This window comes from Schistocerca nitens, chromosome 3 (genome assembly GCF_023898315.1).
Source record: "Schistocerca nitens isolate TAMUIC-IGC-003100 chromosome 3, iqSchNite1.1, whole genome shotgun sequence".
NCBI lineage: Eukaryota > Metazoa > Arthropoda > Insecta > Orthoptera > Acrididae > Schistocerca > Schistocerca nitens.
Genome location: NC_064616.1, coordinates 31,029,375 through 31,051,380, shown reverse-complemented (window position 1 = coordinate 31,051,380; position 22,006 = coordinate 31,029,375). Strand labels below are relative to the sequence as shown.

General features: G+C 41.4%; 1 protein-coding gene across 2 annotated transcripts in view; it reads right to left on the bottom strand.

The window, feature by feature from the left end:
* The window catches only part of LOC126247968 (polypeptide N-acetylgalactosaminyltransferase 16-like), a 567,635-nt gene that overhangs the window by 226,665 nt on the left and 318,964 nt on the right, over positions 1-22,006 (bottom strand). The window contains exon 1 of one of the 2 annotated variants that reach the window (XM_049948534.1): positions 21,739-21,762. The exons of the other annotated variant lie outside the window; for it this stretch is intronic. Within the exon in view, the coding sequence (XP_049804491.1) occupies positions 21,739-21,747 (9 nt within the window). The 5' untranslated portion in view covers positions 21,748-21,762. Of the gene's footprint in view, positions 1-21,738; positions 21,763-22,006 lie in introns of those variants that run through there. 2 annotated transcript variants of the gene reach the window in all.

The window sequence follows — 22,006 nt, the reverse complement described above, 5'->3', positions numbered from 1 at the left end:
CGCTAACGATCAAAATGGTTCAAATGGCTCTGAGCACTATGGGACTTAACATCTGAGGTCATCAGTCCCCTAGAACTTAGAACTACTTAAACCTAACTAACCTAAGGACATCACACACATCCATGCCCGAGGCAGGATTCGAACCTGCGACCGTAGCGGTCGCGCGATTGCAGACTGCAGCGCCTAGAACCGCTCGGCCACACCGGCCGGCTACTATAAAACAAAATCACCTACAAACGCGTAATAAATATTTACAGTGACAAACGTTTGACTTCCTTACTGTGAAATGAAATGATGGTGTGGCATTCATTGTTGGCTGGGAGGGCCCTTCCGGGAGAGGTCGGCCGCGGGGTTGCAAGTCTTACTTCAGGGCGACTTGGGCGTCGGTGATGATGAGGACAACGCAACACACATATCGGCGGAAAAAAATCTCCAACCCGCCCGGGAATCGAACCCGCGCCCAGTGTATGATAGACAAGCACGTAACAACTTTTTTTTTTTTGCGCCAATCTCCCATGACACCTGTTCAAGTTCAGTGTTGATCCGTTCCCTCAGTTTTTTTTTTTATTACAGATGGCAGCTAACCTTCCGACCGAACACGCTGAGCTACCGTGCCGGCATTTAAATCCTTGATATAACCATTAAGTGAATAAAGAAGTAAATATCTTTGCCTTTTCTTAACCGAAATCTAATTAAATCCTTTTTCTGCCATTACTGATTCCAAATCGTAATAAAATCTCAATAAGACATTAATTCTTTGAGTCTTGCTCTTTGAAACCTGAAACAACTGACTTATCTTTGCAAGACTGACTTTTAACTACGTTGCATCAATATAGGTATTTACTCCACTTGCTTATCAGGCAAAATAGGAAGAGTCCTGGGTAGACGGGGCATAAGACCGATTTTTCGTCCTCATAAGAAAATTAAGGAGATGATGCGCCCTGTAAGGACAGTTTCGGCCTCAGGGTCCCTGGAATTTACAATATCCCCTGTGAATGTGGAAGCAATGATATAGGTCAGACCATTCGTACCGTTTCCGACAGCTGTGGAGAACACCAACGCCATATTAAAAATAGAGAAGTGGAGAAATCGGCAGTTGCGGAGCACAACCTCACGAACAAACATAAAATACTGTTCGATGAAACAAAAATTCTACCCATTCCCTCCACATACTGGGATTCTGTTATTAAGGAGGCTGTTGAAATAAGAATCTGAGCTGTGCATGGAAACGAGCGCTCGATGCAGAGAAGCAGCAGACACATTCCTTGCAGGGTTACGTTCCAACGGAAGCGGTGGCGCCACCAGCGCACACATACAGTCTGCGACAGCAGTACGTAATCGCGGACCAATCACAAGCTGACCAATCAGAAGCAGTCCACGGTCTATAAAAGGCCACCACAGCAGCAATGAAGACAGTCAGTTGCTCCTGATGATGACGATGGAGGCTATCGTCGAAAGCTTGAGGTTTAATCCCGAACTGACACGGCAAGAAAACCGAGAATGTTTTACATATAAGTGCCGTCGCGAAATACTTCGTTCTCGTATCGTATATTGTTGATCGTGGAGCTCCCAACCCCTAGGTGTTCATATGTTGATCCAACGATATCGTCAATCACGAATGCAGTGGGCACGGGACCATCGGGATCCGACCGTCGATCAATGGAAACGTGTCGGTTCTCGGGTGAATTACATTTATACTACTCTAGATCGCTCGAAGTTAGTCGTCCCCACAAACACCGTCAGCGATGTGAACGGCGGCTCGAAGCGTGCAGCGCGCCATGGATGCAGACTGGTGGAACCTGTATGATGCTACGAGAGACATTCTCCTGCGCTTGCATGGGACCTTTGGTAGTAATCGAAGACATTCTGACAGCTGCCAACGATCTGCATCGTTTCATGCTTGATGTCTTCCCCGACGGCGATGTCATCTTTGAGCAGTCCGTGTCTCGAAGCCAGAACCGTGGTACAGAGGTTTGAGGAGCATTATAGTGAATTCACGTGGATGTGAGATAAATCCTACGGAACTCGCCTGGGTCGCTATTGGGCGCCATCACCGCATATGACAATCAGCGGCCTGTTATTTACGCAAATTACACGACCTGTGCGTAGACATATAATGTCACATGTTTGGCGTAAAGTCGAGCGCCGGCACGCCAGCCGGAAACGATAGAGAAGAGATGGGTGTGAGAAGACGTCAGCCAATCGCACACAGACCGACATCTCTCCAGGACGACAAAGCGACAGCAGCGACCCCTGTGTGAAGAGGAAAGAAGCGCTGCGACCGACTGGTGACGCCCCAGTTGAATAGTAGCTTCAAGACTAGCGATTTGGGTAGAAGCGTCGACGCTCGTTACTTCACTTGTACACTTTACGTTCAAATGGCTGGTTCAAATGGCTCGGAGCACTATGGGACTTAACTTCTAAGGTCATCAGTCCCCTAGAACTTAGAACTACTTAAACCTAACTAACCTAAGGACATCATACACATCCATGCCCGAGGCAGGATTCGAACCTGCGACCGTAGCGGTCGTGACACTTTACGTAGCTCAGACTTGGAATTGTTTATACTGAAGAAGATTTAATGTTTTGTATGTTTTCCTTTGCTTGAGACACTTCTGTGTAACTGTCAAAGTTAAGTATTATCATTTACTTTTTTGTAATAAAACTCGTTAATACGACTTGTTTGATTTGATTGTCTAGCGAACCGAGTACGAAGGATTCCAAGACACCGAATATTTGACGACAAGGCTGGACGTAATATTTGACGATGAGCATGGAGACATAATACCACATACCTCCAAAAATCTACCATCAAACTGTGAGATCACTGATACGTATAATACGTGATGTATTTCGTTCCAAAGACGGACAAAGAAGCTATTAAGCAGGTGGTCATAATGTATTGGCTCATCAGCGTATGTGATGCAAATCGATTGAAAACTGTTAGTATTTTCTCTCGAATAAAATTTTTTTACAGTCAAACTTCAACTGACAGACGTGTAAAACTTTCAAGTTTGAATCTCGAATTGCATTCATAATTGTGCAATGCTTTTCTTTTACGAGAAAACAATATATCACTTGGACGAGCTAGTGGCACTTAAGTACAGTACGAAAGAGCAAGAGAGATAGTAGTTACTTTGAAATCCAACTCGTTATCCTCTAACGATCTCAACGACGGCAAGCTGCACATGATATCACGTACTTATTAGTCCAAACGAAGTTCCTCCTCTTACAGAAGAGGTGTACACAGAAGTAATTCTCTGCTCAAAATTATATCAGCTGTTCACAAGGTATTACTTGGACCTGTGACTTAAATGTAAAAGATTTATCTGCAACAGCTAATGTGCGAACGCTGTTCATACGTGGACCCCACTGTCTCAGACAAAAAGATTATTAAGAGATACGAAAGTACGGAATGCTGTTGTTCCAATACTTCTAGGTAAAACAAGGCAGAATTCCGTGCAGACAAACATGTCCGTCTGTTGCCTTGAACTAAATTCGAGGAACAGTAACAACTAGTTTTTGATGGTGAAGTTCGTCTCGACAAATTCCGAGCTATTGTGAAAATCACTCTTTTATACCCATTACTTACATGCTTTCGTGCAAGGCAATGATTCTATAAATTTGTTAATCAAACAGTGTTGCAAAGTACCGAAACGTCCATTTGGGAGGACTATGATCCGACTCATCAACTAAATAACAATGACGTCGCTCCTTTTGATTACTCCCTTTATATGTAAGGGCTAGAGATAGGCTGTCCACTCTTGAATTGATACAAAGAGCCCAATCATTCTAAAGATTGGATGATGGATGATTCGGAAAAAAAGAATGGTAGCTCATCTGATTTCAAAATGCGTCTCTGGTGGCTGTAACGAGCAGGATGAAAATTCTGCACTAGGCTGCTGCAGTGGCACCCCTTCCCACATCCTTAAGAAGACGTTTCCCAAGATATAAAAACTGTGTTATAGACCATGTGCACATGTGGATTTGCATGCTTTATTAGTACACGAACTTCCTCTCATCCATGAAAAGAGAAAATAAAGAAAGCTCCATTTTTTTTCAATTTATTGGCTGTCGGGCAGTACTCATTCACCCATCTCAATAGTAATACTAATTATGACGATAGGAAAGTAAGTATAACACAACACCCAGTCTTGGAGTGGAAAGAAAAATTTTCGACCCCCAACCAGGAATTGAATCTGTATCCCTTTGCTTCACAATACGCTGCGATGGCCGCACGGCTATCGAGGCACACACTACCAACGTCGCGAAGTACGACACATTCAGGCAGAAAACACTTCCAGCATCATGTTTCCAGTTTTGATTTCAAAAGAATGTCTCAAATTTCAGAAGCTCGATAAACGTTTACATACTTTGAGAGTGATTTGCAACTCCTTATCCTTTGGCTTAGCATCGTACTCGGAATGTGTGAGCATAAAAGCTGCCGTCGGAGCGTATCGCAGTGCGATCCAGGCATCACTCCCCTCCCAAGAGCTCAGCGTTCCCCAGCATTCTCACCGATCGGACCGTATGCTGTCTCTCTAGCTCACTGCTCCCCACCATTTTCAGGGGTCGGACTGCAAGGTATCAAACTAGCTCATTGCTCCCCCACCATTCTTACTGATCTGACTGCAAGATAGCTCACTGCCCCCCCCCCCCCCCCCCCACACACACACTCTCACCGACAAGATCGCGCGGAGCAGAACACCGGTGACTTGAGACGTCACTATGTTCGCTGCGCTTTTGGCACAGTGATACAGCTTGCAACTCGCTTTCTTGACTGAATACCTCTCCATCCGAGTTCACGTCTTTATTCTTGTATCCTTATTTGATTTGTTCTAATCTTCGTCTTCTTGTTTTGTTGCTCTTCTGATTTATTGTTGTGTGAGTGTTGTTGTGAGGTGTACTATTATGTCTTGTTCTATGTCTGTTGCATTTATAGTTACTGTTGTCTCTGTGTTGGTATCCTTTATAAAGGTTTTAATACAATGGGTGGATAGGATGCTAAATATAACGGTTTGTGTAACACATAATTATTTTACATACATGATAGTCCATGTATAAAGGGTGTCTCGGTCAATATTCGGAGATATGACAGGAAAGAACATTTGAATCAAAAAACTAAATACAGACATATGCCTTATTCCAAATGGTTTCTGAGATGGAACATATGTAAAGTTACTTTTATATGTATTTCTTGTATAACATGAAATCGGCGACCTCTAGCGAAAACTTGTTGCAGTACAAAATTAAACTACATTCCTTTAAAAAGCTCCAGTTAATTTTTTCTCGAGGACTTACAGGTTGTGTGAAGAGAGCGAGAGAATGGGGGAAATCTTGCGCAACGTACATGTTGAGGTGTAAGTAAACCAGTTTGCGGTAGTTTCCCGACTTGACAGACCACGTGTCCTGTATCAGATTATTCGTTTCGACTTAGTCTACGCTACGTTGTAAACAGTGACAGTGTACTGAACAGTAAAGAAAATGAGTAACAATGTACATTAAATATGTTCTGTCCCGGAAACTATTCACAATAATGCATATGTACACTTGAAGTTTTCTGCTTCAAATGATCGTTAGTGTCATATCCATGAATATTGACCATTCATCCGCGGGCAGCCTATATATTACGTTAAATTTTTTATTTATTCATTTAACTTGAACAAATTAATGCCTTAGGGTGTCCTCTTACATCAGACCAGTTTATATGTAATTATAAAAATTATTACAATCACAGTTACTTAAAAAATCATAATAGTTTGAACATAATTTCTCTTCTTCCTCTCTCAACATGTATTAGGCATTTGCCTCTTAGCCCTCTTGGTTGAAATTGTTGACTTTCCTCGCTCTTCCTAAATGTCTTCTGCCCATTTCGTAATAATTATCACCAGTTTTGGTAATCTGTCACCTTCCATTCTCGTGATATAATCCTTCCAGTTATTTCTGTATTCTTTAATCTGCTCATTGACATTTCTCACTCTCAGTTGTTTTCTGAAGTCTACATTCACTCTCCCCTCAGACAGAATGTACCCAGATACTCTTTTACGTATTCGGAATTCAAGTGCTTGTATTCTGGTCGGAACGATTGTTTCTGCTGTGTTGTCCAGGCAAGAGCTTCAAAGTCTGCAGAGCAGTAATTATTATGAACAGTAGTAGGTCAACAATAAGTCTGACCATTAGGACTGCGCCGTCGCCCTATACAGTAAATGCTGAGCTAGAGAATTATTCCACGGCATTGTCAGCTAAAGAAAGAATTTTTCGTGACTACAATCACTTACGTCAGTGAAATAATTAGTAAGTCTATGTTTTGTTTGCTAAAGTCAAGTACTAGTTTAGTTCCTTGGTTGGGACAATAGGATCAGCTGCAGCTTCTACTTTGCCTACTCTTCGTAGTTCACACAAGCTTTTCCATAGAGCATCTGGTCGTTATTTGTTAGATTAATGTATTGGGATGTCTTACTTATCGTTTCTCTCCGATTGATTGACTCTGTTTGCTTTTTGTTTCTAATCAATTCTATTTTCAAGGACAGGAGGTCGTTTGTAAGTCCTATGTGCAGTGTCTCCGAGATTCATGAACCATTTTAGCTCTTCCACTAGTCATGGTGCAGGTTTTCCCTGCAGGTTTACGGTCTTTGGGGGAGCATACTATTAGTTTCGTAGTAAATCCATGGAGCTGTTCTTTCACATCCAGGAATGCTATGGAAGTTGTGTCCCAAATTATCTCTTGTGCCTCCGCTGCAAGTTCAGGTACAGTGGTACACTTAAAATCTTTGTATGTTGTCACAGTTCATTCCTTGCATATTTTAAAGAGTAAGTCATGAATATGATAATGTGAGCTGATATTCCAGTTACGAATTTCTTTGCTTGTGGATCTCGTGGCAAATATATGTATGGGGGCCTGACTATAGGCTGCATTATGGATAGGTGCAAGCTGAAATACTGTTACATTTGAAGAAGAAATTACACACTTGAATTTCAGAGTGAAGGGGCAGAGTATTTATGTTAGTGTTCCTAGCAATATATGTATGCTTCTAAGTCGAATTCAATTTTGAAAGGTCAGTTCTGAAACAGGCTAATCCTACTACTTTCGGAGGTCTGTAGAGGACGCACGTTATGCAGGTTTTCTTATTGGATTTGATTTTTACGAACACATATTTGACTTGTTTGTCTTCATTACGATTGAATGTTAGTAGCATGGTCGGTAATAAGTCAAAGCGTTTGTATGCCACTACTCCGCCTACTCGTCTGTTACTTTTCTGGTGTCTCAGGACAATGAAGTCTATATTTAGGGAACTGGAGAGCATGCTTGGCTTAAGCCAGGTCAACGTTCGTTAGAAGAAATACATGGATGTCGGTATTCATCGAAATAAGTTGAAAGTGATGGCCAACTATGTTCTACAGTAACAGTACAGGCACACAAATAGAACTAGTGGCTGCGTGAGTAGACAAGTTCGTAGCTCCTAAAGGCTTTAGAGTTCATTTGCATTGCTTTTCTCCAGCCTTTATCTGCACTATTATCCTGCCATCTCTTGTTCACGCGCTATGAGACCCAAATTCACATTATTCAAAATTTTTATCTTTCAGCAGAGAAATCCTCGCATATTATCAGGCTTGTCTTCGCGAGTTTCTTAATCACTATGACTGTTTCAGACCTTTCCGAATATGATACAAACTTCACGATTGTGGGTTTAGGTTTCCTGGATCACAACGTTCTATTTCCTACTCTGTAACTTCTGATTATACAATGTGCTGCATGTATATTTGGTGTCGCTTTAAGCTTTTATCATTTTAAATGGTTATGTTAATAGAAAATATTTTAATTTTACCAGTTTACTTTTCAGTACTGTGCAACAATATGTCATCCACGTTGCCTTCCCCTAGAAGAATTACGAGTGATGTTTGGTATCATTTTACCAAAATGGAAGAAAAGGGAAAATGCCGCAACTGTCAGCAAATAATTGCCATGGCTCCTGGCTCATCGTCAAACCTGAAGAGACATTTAAATTCGAAGCATCCTACGGTACCTCTGGAACGATGTGGGTCAGGAAGCCCATCACGCCATCAATCGATGCAGAAATTCGAGAAATAACTTCTCGTGAACCGTCCTCACGGACCTCTGTTTCTGCTTTAGGTGAAGTTATCCTCTCAGAAAGCCAAACTGAGTCTCAAGCTGTATCCAACCCACCAGTGTCGTCAGTTTCTGGACCAAGTCCTCACTTATTTCCTTTCATGATGCCTTCACCCCAACTGCTCTTCATTTACAACAACCAATAAGTAATTTTTTTAATATTATAAATCCGCTCACATTAAATAAAAGTATGGCATTAGATGTACAGCTTTTAAAAGTGATTTGCAGAAAATACTATTGTTGAAGAAACAGAATTTAATATATGTTTTGCCCAAATTGTATTTAACCAAGTCGTAAAACGTTGGCAAACTCTACATCATGAGTTGTTTGAAAAAATTAAAAATGATTTGATCACCGCAAAGGCAGTCTCTTCTTCATCTGATACGTGGACGAGTGTAAATAACATTAGTTTCTATGCACTCACTGCACATTTCATAGACGAGAAAAGTGAACTAAGTCATACCTTTTAGAGTGCTCACAATTCGAACACAGACACACTGCAGAAAACATCTCAAACTGGATATAGTCTGTTATCCCAAATACAACATCAGTTTTAAAATCACTTCCATAATAACAGAAAATGGCTGAAATATGAAATTAACTGTCATGCTTCTGAAACTTCCACATATCCTACGCTTTGCACATTCTTTAAACCTCACTGCGCAACATGCAATTCAGAAGTCCATACAGAAAAAGGTTGACGACGTTAAATGAATTGTTATCTTTCTTACGGAGAGACCCTTTGCTTCAAGCAAACTTGTCGAAATACAAAAAATAAAAAAAAAAAAACGACTGAAACTGAAACAAGATGGAACTCTACTTACGAAATATTGCAAAGATTTACTTTAAATGAAGAGCCTATAATTTCTTCTCTCACTATATTACGTGGAAAATCGATCACCTTAAACTTAAAAGGTACAGACTGGGAGATAATGGAACAGGCTTTACAGATTTTGAAAGTTTGCGATGAGGTACCCAAAGACGTGTCCCCAGAGAAAAGAGTTTCACTTTTAAAAATGAAAGTCTTGCCAAGATTAATGGAATGGCAACTAAAATCTTTTGAAGACAAAAATAAAGAATGTCCCCCAGAAACAGAGTCATTGGTTGATAATTTGCTTAAAGGGTTAGCAGAGTGGTTTGGGACTATGTCCAGCAACGAACTGATTAGTCAGGCAACGTTACTGGATCCTCACTGCAAAGCAAAGAATTATCAGACGACAAAACATTTCAGGTCTGCTACATGAAGGCTACTGAAGAAATGAAAGCGTCAGTTGTTGGAAACAGGGCTCGTTTCTCAACCAGTTACCACAGTAACACATGAGACGTCTTCCTTGTGGGAGGAGTTCAGTGAAACTAACCCAGAAAGTGCAGCAATTGTCGCGCTGAAGAAAAGTTTGCCTAGAAACAGCAATTCCTTAAACTGCTGGGAAACAAGAAAATTGCTGTGATCTGCGATGTATCAATTGGTTCTACAAGTATTATGTATCACAGCAACATCAGTGGCCTGTGAAGGAATATTTTCAAAAGCAGGACAAATGTGCACAAAGAAGAGAAAGAGACTCACATCAACTAAAATGCGTCAAATTTTATTTATGAATGAAAATATTGATTAATTTTTCCTTTATGGGAACATATATGGTTATACTGACTGTAAATGATGATTGCAGATACACTTCAACTGCAGTTGTAATAATTTTTATATCGATTTTTTCAATAAAAGTATCAAAATATAACAAGAATCAGTCTTTATTCTTGAAATGTTTCTACTTGATAATAAATATTTAAGATTATGTTATAATATTTATAATTTTTACAGCAGACGAAACTTTTGTATCTGAAAATTACTAGGGACATAACATAAAATTATTACTCCTCTTTATATTTTCTTTCAAAGTAGGACCAAATTAGATAAAAATACAGGGTCAGAGATCTGAATTAAAAAGGCAATGTACCTGTCTTTTACTTATTTTTGTGAGTGAATGGTGAGTGCTGCGTATGAAAAAGAGCTAGTTCATTCCAGTGAATGACCAGGTCTGATCCAGTCTCTGGAAGGAACAGTTTTGCCCATCTCTAGTCAGGACATATCATTACACAAAGAGATAACGATTCAGTTCCCGAGCTTTCCCAATTCAAAATGCGTTTGCCATCTTGGAGGAGCTTACTCGCGAGAGATTAATAAGTACAGTATCCTAAAACTAAACCATCCATCAGGATATCCGTGCGTGTTAAAGCGCCGCTTTCGGGGCGGGGAGGTTCACCAGCCCTGGACCGAATGCTCCCGTCAGATTAACGGCGAGGGTCGGTGTGCCGACCAGTCTGGATGTGATTTTTAAGCGGTTTTCCACATTCCAATAGGTGACTACCGGATTGGTACCCAATTCCCGCCCGAGTTGCAGGATTCGCAAACTTTAGAGAAGTTTCAATCATTTTCATACGAATGACACTACACGCAAACGGTTGGGGTACACATATTCCGTCCCGGGGGGTAACGGGGTGGCTATGGAAAGGAAATCCGGCCACCCCTTAAAGTAACTGTGTCAAATCCATTAAGAACTGTGCCGATGCCGGACAAAGGCACAAGAAAAAGAAGAGGACTCTGAAGGTAAACCAAGTTTTCGACAAAACAGCTCAAACCAGACAGTATAATTTCTGTAAGTGTTATCAGTATCCTCGTATTGAAATAAATGACGCACGGATTAGATCCTGCTCTTAACGTACACAACAGCAGATCTCATTTGAACCTTCTTAGATTGTTGGTTGGCACTGTTTAGCTTCCTTTGACTACAGAACAACCCCAGGGAAGACTGCAAGAACTCAATAAAAAAGTATGATAGGGTATTTGAAAAGTAGCTAAATACTGAAATTAAGACGGGATTTGCCACTACGATACTGAAGTAATTAACTAATTTACGCGATAAGTCTTAATAAAGTGGAGGAGTCCGAAAAATACTTTTATCCAACAACAGGTGGAAAATGTCTGACTATGTTTATGACGATGATGGTGATGAAAATGATTAAAGTTCAAAAGGAAGTGAGTGCAATTATTTATGTTTACTGTTGACAACAATATAATGCAGGTCTCTCATACTTTACTTCAATTATAAAGGGAAACGTTAAAATGACACCTCATCGAGAAACGTAACAAATTTAACAGCAAGAAGTGGAAGATGAAAACTTACATTTAATAGGAATTCTCTTTAAAATGGAATTATGTTTATTTCAAGGTGCACTTTAAATACAGGTAGACGGATTGCTTTCATTTGTGTTTATCGGATTTGCTCATTGTAAGGTAAACTTTCATCATACTGAAAACGATCCTTAGGAGACAACGAGGCGGCGACTGTTGTTATCGTGCTAATACACTCAAGAAAAGACATAATTATGAATGTTGCGATATGCAATAATACCGATCTTGACGACACACAGTAAACAGGGTTATTCACAGGTAGGTCCATGGTTTCAGTAGGCGACTGTGTGAAAACTAGAAGACTTTGAAGTGGTGCCAGTTGAACAGTAGATCGGGTTTCACTAGGCATAGCCTGCACTTCAGTGGTTATAAGAAGGGAAGACTGGCAAAGCTTATAGGTTACAGTGTAGTGGGTAGTGGTGGGATCACCCATGGAAAAATTCCTGTAGTAGTTGGTGTTAGAGCTGCACTTTTTTTTTTTTTTTTTTTTACTCTGGAATTATTGGTACATCAGAGCACCGCTTAAATAATTTGAAAATTCCTAGGCTTCCTTTACCAGGATACAGATTAAGTGGCTGTTTTTCAAGGAATTTCTTGCGGAGTGGGGGAGTGGCCATGTACGCAAAAAGCAGTATTCCATCTGAGTCCGTAGACGTATCACGGCACTGCACTGAACAGATATTTGAATGTTGTGCAGAGGCAGCTGAATTTGGTGAAACCAAACTTCTAATTTTTATTGTTTATGGGTCCCATTACTCTGACTTCAGAGCATTTCTATTCAAGCTAGAGAGGGTTCTCGATTCACTTTATAGGAAGTACCAGAAATTAGTTATACGTGGTGACTTCAGTATTAATTTTGTATACGATTGTGCAAGAAAAAGGATGTTGGTCGATCTCCTAAACTCATATGATCTGATGCAGACTGTGTTTTTTCCAACTAGGGTGCAAGGGAACAGTGGCACAGTCATAGACAATATTTTTATTCATTCATCATTACTATCTGGGCATTCTGTTAGTAAAAGGGTGAATGGCCTTTCAGACAATGATGCACAAATTTTAACACTAAAATTTTTTGTACTCAAACAAATGTCATATATAACTGCAAACTATGTAGGATGGTTAATCCAACGGCAAAAGAGAGTTTTTTAAACCTCGTCAAGGAACAAGAGTGGCAGGTTGTTTCTAGTGCCGATAACATAGATGACAAATATAATGCTTTCCCTAATACATTTCTCATTCTCTTTGAGATTTGCTTTCCATTAGAACGTCCTAAACAGGGTACTAGCACTAAAAGGCAGCCTGGGTGGCTGACTAGTGGGATAAGGATATCATGTAGAACAAAGCGGGAATTACATCAAAATGTTAGAAGTATTCACAATCAAGCTACTGTAGCCCATTACAAACAGTACCGTAAGGTGCTTAAAAACGTTATTAGGAAAGCAAAGAGTATGTGGTACGCAAGTAGAATAGCTAATTCACGGCATAAAATTAAAACCATATGGTCAGTTGTGAAGGAAGTGTCTGGTCAGCAGCACAAGGTCGGCGATATAAAGTCAGTTCGTTGTAAAAGTTTTTCTGTTACTGATAAATTATATATATGTACAGTATTTAACAATCTTTTCTGAGCATTGATGGTGAATTAAATAAAAATTTACTTTCTAAAGGGGCTCATAAAACTCTCTTGGCAAATGCCTTTCCGAAATTGATGTCTGAAATACTCCTCTGTGATTCAGACAAGGGGGAGATTGAGTCAATAATTAAATCACTGAAGACTAAGGCCTCTTATGGATATGATGGAGTGCCTAGGAGAATATTATAGCACTGTGATACACATATTAGCCCCGTATTTAGCCATATTTCTAATTTTTCCTTAAGGAATGGTCAGTTTCCTGAACGATTAAAGTAGTCAGTAGTAAAGTTGCTTTGTAAAAAGAGAGAAAGGGATAATGTAGACAATTTTAGACATATTTCTATGCCATCAGTGTTTGCTAAAGTTATTTTGAAAAGGCTGTGTATGTGAGGATAATTGATCATTTTATATCACACGATTTGCTATCAAATGTATAGTTCGGCTTTAAAAGTCGTTTAACAACTGAAAATGCTATATTCTCTTTGCTCTGTGAGGTACTGGATGGGTTAAACAAAAGGTTTCGAACCCAAGGCAATTTTTTTATTTAACTAGGCGTTTGATTGTGTTGATCACAAAATATTGCTCCAGAAGTTAGACCATTACGGAAAATGGGGAGTCGCTCAAAATTGGTTTATCTCATACTTTAGCAACGTGAAATGTGGGGTATCCCAGGGATCAGTGTTGGGGCCACTCCCTTTGCTTATTTATTTAAATGACATGCCCTCTAGTTTTACAGGTAACTCTAAAATACTTCTGTTTGCTGATGGCACTAGCTTGGTAGTGAAGGATGTTGTGTGTAATACCGGCTCGGTTTCAAATAGTGCAGTTCATGACATAAGTTCATGGCTTATAGAAAATAAACTAACGCCAAATCACTGTAAGACTCAGTTTTTACAGTTTCTAACACACAGTCCAACAAAACTTGACGTTTTAATTTCACAGTATGGGCATATGATTAGTGAACCTAACATTTCAAATTTCTAGGTGTTCGAATAGATAGTAAGCTGTCGTGGAAATCCCTCGTTCAGGATCTTGTTCAAGGACTTAATGCTGCCATTTTTACTATTCGAACGGTATCTGAAGTAGGTGATCGTTCGACACGAAAATGTGTCTACTTGGCTTATTTTCATTCGCTTATGTCGTATGGTACTATATTTTGGGGTAACTCTTCCCATTCTAAAAGGATATTTTTGGCTCAGAAACGGGTGGTTCGGGCAATAAATGGTGTAAGTTCACAAACCTCTTGTTGACCTCTGTTCACGTGTCTGGGTATTTTGACATTGGCCATATATATATTTCTCACTGTAATTTCTTTTTAACAATATTAGTTTCTCCCCAAGAATAAGGAGCTTTCACTCAGTTAATACATCGCAGAAATCAAACAGGCATTTGGATCGAACTTCCTTAACACTTGTGCAGAAACATGTGGAGTATACAGCTGCATACATTTACAGTAAGAATTCAAAAATCTTAGCAGTAATCCACGCACTTTCAAATCGAAACTGAGGAGTTTCCTCATGGGTCACTCCTTCTATTCTGTCGAGGAGTTCCTTGAAAAATTAAGCTGATTCTTATGTTGTACTGTTGATTGCGTTTACTTAAACTTATGGCTTGATTTTTTTCGGTTCATAAACATTTTATTTTTATCTGTTATTACTTTTACATTGTAATTTCATGTACTGTCACGTTCCATGACCTTGGAGATTTGCTCCTCAATTTGGTCCCACGGAACTTAACGTGTAAATAAATAAATAAATAATAAATAACATACAGAGAACAGACATATTTCAGTGGATAGAGCATCTCCCAAGTTTTTAACTCACATTATAGGTGCTTTATCTGGGCGCCGTTTGTGACGTAGTGAACATCAATAGAAGTGAAACAGCATGTGCATTGCTGCTGCTGGTGTCGCCCACGTAGGCGCAACGTCTGCAGCCCACTTTGTGTTGCCGATAAGCAGGGGCGACCTGAGAAGATCCGACAATACGGAATCGATGATTTGTCTACATGTTCTGATACATGTGTCCTTAATAGTGCACTCTGCGTCTAGGCCACGAATTGACACTTGAAGATGCTCTATACGCTCATAAGTGTAAATTTTCTGCGTGTCTTGTAGTTTTCTCACAGTCATCTTCTGAAACCCCATAGCTCCTTAGAAAAAAACCTGTAAATTACTGTAACCATGCGTGTTAGTGAAACGAATTTCGTATCACGAGGAGGTGCACGGTAATACATAAATCATCAGATTTATGGCACAAACTTCATAGTATGGACTCAAAACGGGCCTGGACAGGTTCTTGGCGAATTTTTTCCTCGTAAGTGGTATTCGAGTTTCAAAGTATCAGTAGTGCGTGTGGTGGATCGTAACGTAAATGCTTTCTTTTACCCACGTCCCAAACATATTCGATAGGAAACAGGAAACAGTGTTATCCGTCAGTCTTCGATGGATGCAATCGAGATTAGTGTGTAGCGGCCTATCGACGACGAGATCATTAGAGACAAAGTACAAGCTGCGATAGGACGAGAATGGGGAAGGTAATCTTTCATGTCCTTTTCAAATGAGCAAACCCATCATTCGTGTTAATCGATTTAACGAAATCGCGGAAAAGTAAATCTCCGGATCTGAGTCAGTTCGCTCGGTGTCGATCTCCAAGGAAGACTCGTACCTTCCTTATTCATATCCAGAGTCAAGGTTAAGTTCCGACCAACTGCCCTGTCTTCATCCGCCACTGGCGGCACCGAAAGCGGTATGGAGGGACACGTGGTCAGAAAACCGCTTTCCCGATAGTTGTCAGGTTTTTTGACCACGGAACCACTACTAATCGCTCGAATAGCTGCTCAGTTAGCTTCAACGGGCTAAGTACACCCCGTACCAATCTTCCCACCACGGAAAAATCCCTGGCAGTTCCGGGAATGGAGCCCGGGTCTTCCGCATGGTACTCAGCATCGCTGATCAAAATCGCTCTGTGCACTATGGGACTTAACTGCTGGGGTCATCAGTCCCCTATAACTTAGAACTACTTAAACCTAACTAACCTAAGGACATCACACACATCCATGCCCGAGGCAGGATTCGAACCCGCGACCGTAGCGGTCTCGCGGTTCCAGACTGTAGCGCCTAGAACCGCTCGGCCACTCCGGCCGGCCATCGCTGATCCCTCAGCTACGGAGGCTGACAACCAGGCTGAAGTATGGCATGTGGGGCTGCCTGCAGGTGGAGCAATACCTCGGACTCTATTGTGCGGACACTTTAATGTGGCATTTTAAGTGTAGGGGGGGGGGGGGAATTGTTTGAACTACGGTTGCGTAAAGAACAAGTAAAGGTCGGGCCTTTACTACCTTATTACCGACATTATCTACCTCAGCAAGCTATTGTGACAGCCACTACTGCATGATTTGTGTACTCAACTTCGTTTTATCTTGTGTTTTACTCGTCGATTCCTTATTTTGAGCTAGTAAAGAGGTTACTCCAGATCCATCGAGATGTTCGAGTATGTCTCCCGCGACCCCAAAACGTTCGGTGAACATAGGAATATTTTGTCCTGAAAGCTGGGCAAAAGTACGCTTTTCAAGTGCGAATAATTCTCGGAATGGCATAACTTTCTGCGATAGTCTGATAGGTGCGGCGTTGCTGAGGCAGTGTGTTATTTGCTTATTGCGCACTGATACGCCGTAGACCTAGTCTGCATTTACGTCTCGCTTACAGTGCTTCTGAAGCTTCTCTACTGGCTTGAAATCACTCTGCGTTTGTGAATGTGTCAATGTGAGTTTTTACTTGAAGTGTGCTGAAAAGCAATATGTATTCCGAAGATCCGAGTATTTACCGTTATTTATAATTATCTTTATTCTTATTATTTACTACTTCTATTAGTAATCATTCTTTTTGATTTACTTCAGTGTGTTTCCTTGCATATTTGTTTATATAGTGTGATACAAAAGTCATTCCTCTACTGTGAATTTAAAAAAGTAGCCGCTGAATACCGCAGTTTGATTTTGTACGATTGTTTTACATTAATGAGCTGTCAGCTAGAAAAAACGTCATTTCCGAAATGAATTCTGAAAGCATTTTGTTTTTATCCTAGGTCCTCTGAAAGTAAAAAATATGACAAGAGAAGGCCCCTAGGACCCACGAAGAGATATTTTGAAAAGTGTTTGTAAAAAGATTGGATTTTATGGAAAAGTGTATATTATCAGTTCCTTCCTTCCCTGGCGAAGAAAAGAAAGGTTTTAAACATAATCTGTCTTATATAAAGTCACAATTAAAGCAACGATGGCTTGCTTCATTCAAAGTTGAAAGTACCTTCTTAAATATAACCATAATTGACTGCAAAGTACCATTAAAATTCCATGTTGAAATACTCGAGTTGATAGACCGTCAAAGTTACGCAAAAGCAGTAAAAGGCGTAAGACACAGCTATTACGAAACCCTTGTGCCCCCACAGAATTAAAGTATGTCCGTCAAATAAAGCTTTGAAAACCTGGAAATGTTGACAGTTCCAAATTGGTTAAAGATGTTACTTGATCTCCTACATGGGGAGCTAAATACAGACAAGCATTAGATCGGAGTCGTAGAGACTTACAAGCACAAAAATTACTTTCACATATGCTAGCCTTGTCAGGCTTTGTGGAAGCCTCGCTGAGAAGAAAACAGTACGAAATAATCCGAACAGCTGATAAGAAGGTCTATCCCTGTTACAGTAACCTTCAAGAGGTAGTGCTAGCCTCTGAATCTTATCAGGTGACTACCACATGTTTGGAGATTCAACTTCGAGCCTTGCTCGGTCACACATGTGAGCGATTAATATTATATTTGCGAGAGCTTTTAAATGAACTTGCAAATTATGACATAAATGTATTGGAACTTATCTATAAACGGGGTTTTGATGCTTCACAGTAAATTCAGTTTAAACGAAAATCTGAAAATACCACGATTCTGATGTGAACATATCTCAATCATCTTTAGTTGCGTATAAAGACGTAATTGTTTGGAAAATCTTACACCATCGGCTCCTCGCTATTGCATGTCAACAGGAATTAAATTTATTCACGAAACAGATAATGTTACTAATGAAGTAATTGGTTATATCAACAGGCAAATTGAAATATTACAACAAACAAAAGTTGCAATAACACACATTGCTGATGACTATGGTAGATGCAGCAACAGAGACAGCATCAACAATGAGATGCTATATTTGCAAGGCTATCTCAGAACACTTGAATGACTTGTGACAAACAAAAGTAATAAATACAGAGGCTCTTCAGTTTGGCCTGTCTGTACTCCATGCACGTATTAGATTTTTGATTTTACACTCCTGGAAATTGAAATAAGAACACCGTGAATTCATTGTCCCAGGAAGGGGAAACTTTATTGACACATTCCTGGGGTCAGATACATCACATGATCACACTGACAGAACCACAGGCACATAGACACAGGCAACAGAGCATGCACAATGTCGGCACTAGTACAGTGTATATCCACCTTTCGCAGCAATGCAGGCTGCTATTCTCCCATGGAGACGATCGTAGAGATGCTGGATGTAGTCCTGTGGAACGGCTTGCCATGCCATTTCCACCTGGCGCCTCAGTTGGATCAGCGTTCGTGCTGGACGTGCAGACCGCGTGAGACGACGCTTCATCCAGTCCCAAACATGCTCAATGGGGGACAGATCCGGAGATCTTGCTGGCCTGGGTAGTTGACTTACACCTTCTAGAGCACGTTGGGTGGCACGGGATACATGCGGACGTGCATTGTCCTGTTGGAACAGCAAGTTCCCTTGCCGGTCTAGGAATGGTAGAACGATGGGTTCGATGACGGTTTGGATGTACCGTGCACTATTCAGTGTCCCCTCGACGATCACCAGTGGTGTACGGCCAGTGTAGGAGATCGCTCCCCACACCATGATGCCGGGTGTTGGCCCTGTGTGCCTCGGTCGTATGCAGTCCTGATTGTGGCGCTCACCTGCACGGCGCCAAACACGCATACGACCATCATTGGCACCAAGGCAGAAGCGACTCTCATCGCTGAAGACGACACGTCTCCATTCGTCCCTCCATTCACGCCTGTCGCGACACCACTGGAGGCGGGCTGCACGATGTTGGGGCGTGAGCGGAAGACGGCCTAACGGTGTGCGGGACCGTAGCCCAGCTTCATGGAGACGGTTGCGAATGGTCCTCGCCGATACCCCAGGAGCAACAGTGTCCCTAATTTGCTGGGAAGTGGCGGGGCGGTCCCCTACGGCACTGCGTAGGATCCTACGGTCTTGGCGTGCATCCGTGCGTCGCTGCGGTCCGGTCCCAGGTCGACGGGCACGTGCACCTTCCGCCGACCACTGGCGACAACATCGATGTACTGTGGAGACCTCACGCCCCACGTGTTGAGCAATTCGGCGGTACGTCCACCCGGCCTCCCGCATGCCCACTATACGCCCTCGCTCAAAGTCCGTCAACTGCACATACGGTTTACGTCCACGCTGTCGCGGCATGCTACCAGTGTTAAAGACTGCGATGGAGCTCCGTATGCCACGGCAAACTGGCTGACACTGACGGCGGCGGTGCACAAATGCTGCGCAGCTAGCGCCATTCGACGGCCAACACCGCGGTTCCTGGTGTGTCCGCTGTGCCGTGCGTGTGATCATTGCTTGTACAGCCCTCTCGCAGTGTCCGGAGCAAGTATGGTGGGTCTGACACACCGGTGTCAATGTGTTCTTTTTTCCATTTCCAGGAGTGTATTTTGCATTAGTCCTATAAAATAAACACAAAAAAGTGGCAAAACCGTTCAATAGAGGAAAAGAAACATGTTCAAGAGAGGAAATGAGTCACACAAGAAATGTTTAGAAGTGGATTGGGATTAACAGTATATGTTCCCAAGCAAAGCTATGGAAAGAAAATGATCCAAATGCCAGTAGAAGATGTTTTGCAGACCCTGAAACATTAGCAGAAACATCAGGTATTCATCTGCAACTCATCTGTCAATTCAGGGTTATTCTTGAAGCTATTTCCAGTGGACATAAGGTAGACATAGACAAATTTTCTTCTTATGCTACTGAAACAGCAGGACTGTATGTTGATTTATGTCCATGGTATCTTATGTCTCCCACAGTACACAAGATTTCGATGTATGGCCCAGCGGGCATTGAACATGCCCTCTTACCCACAGGCAGTTTGTCAGAAGAAGTAGCCGAGGCCTGCAACCAGCACGTTTGTCTGTACACACAAACGTTCACTAGGAAACTCTCACGAGAAGGATGCAATCTGAACTCAACAAACAGGTTAATACTGAAATCTGCTCCATTAATACGTTAATAACAGGTATGAGACGGGAAAAAACAGCACACCTTTCATAAAAGGAACAAGACATTTACTGCTTTCAGGTGTAGGACGGAATAGGCTGAGCATGATGATTAGGAGAAGTCCCCAATAGAAACAGACTGCTCAAGTAAACAAGACTGGGAGGCATCATCTGAATAATACGTAGTTACTGTAGATAAAAAATAAAGAATCCGATGAAAATAGCATAATTTTGTTTTATTTCATGTTATAAAGTATGTAAATACATTATAATCCTACAAAAATGTTCTCTAGGGTCTCAGAGTACAGAAAATACAAAACACTAATTAATGTCTATGGGCGGCGGTTGCTCTCACTATGTGTCAGTTCCGCTTTCGCAGAAGCACATATCACTGGTTTATGTTTCCAGCCATGCGAGAGGGAGGCAGCGCTTGTTCCCCCAGACCGCTTCTCTCCCTACTGCAGTCTAAGAGCTTGTTTACGCTCGCTGCCAGCTGCTACCTTAAAGTGTGTTCGAATCATAGGAGGCACCCGATGTAGCATTTGTAGTAAAGACCGTCCTCAATATGTAAAAGTGTTTTGAATCCAATGTCTCCCAAAACCATCACACTTAGTGTTCGTGCGCCACGGTTTCCAACAGCGCAGGTTACCATATTGAGATTACCACAGCAGTGTCTAGGTCGTATGCGGGCAGGATGAAAGCAATTGTGATTTCTGGACAACGGAAGCCGTTGCAACGTTTATGTCGCCACTTGCTCAACTCGAAGTAGACGGCGGATACCTGTCGCCGCAGACAGATTCACGTCTGTAGAAGTACTTCAGCATCCGAATTTGGATTCTTTTGGGTCCTTTTGGGCCACTGTTTCCGGTTGTTGCAATTTTACACACGTTAGTGTTTTTCCATCAGCCTGTGAAAATTTTAGGTCACAGTTAGGTTCGACTTTTTTCTGGTGGGATTTAACTTTCGTTGGTGTCGAAGTCGTCTGTGGCGAAGAACTATCGGTTACATCAAGAGCTGGAGAATTCGTAGTGTCATTCATTTTGTGTGTTTTAGAAAAATTCTGATCGGTATTGTCGGAGTGGAATTTGAAGCCGCCAGTTGCTGAAAATTGGTCTATAGTTTTTGTTTCCTGCACTTTCATCTGCTGCCCAGTAACACTTTTTTCTTTAGTTTCTAAACTTTCTTGTTCATTTTCTAAGACTACCTAAGAGTTACAGTTAACTGTATTACTGTGACCATGCAGATTTATATGAAGTGCAGATACAGACTTATCCAAGAATTTTCCGTATGGTGTGAGGCACACGATTTTATTGAAGCAGTTTTTGTGCTGTAGCAGCATCCTCTTCGGTGAAACCGACCAAGGTGGCGTAGTTAGTAAAATAGTCTGGTGGAATGGCTAATTCTCATCTCATCATGATGATTTAGGTTTTCTGTGTTTTCCCTGAATAACCTGAAGTGAATGCCGATGCAGTTTCTTATGCAAATTTACATCAGATTACCTTCTCCATAGTGGGCTGTTGCCACCTCGTGCTACCTCTCTGTTGGCATCAGTGTCGACAGTACGTTATCTCTTCCTTCCTTTATTCCCTCTTCAGCAGCCGATGAAGAAATCGATCCGTGCCAGCATGGTCCTCGAGGTTGACGTCATCTCTCAGCAACAATCTGAATGTAGTTGAGCAACATTAGTACTGGGTATACCTCTGTTACCCTCAAGAGAAATTGTACCGCAAGATTGCTTGGCGATCTTAACTACCAGATCGTGACATC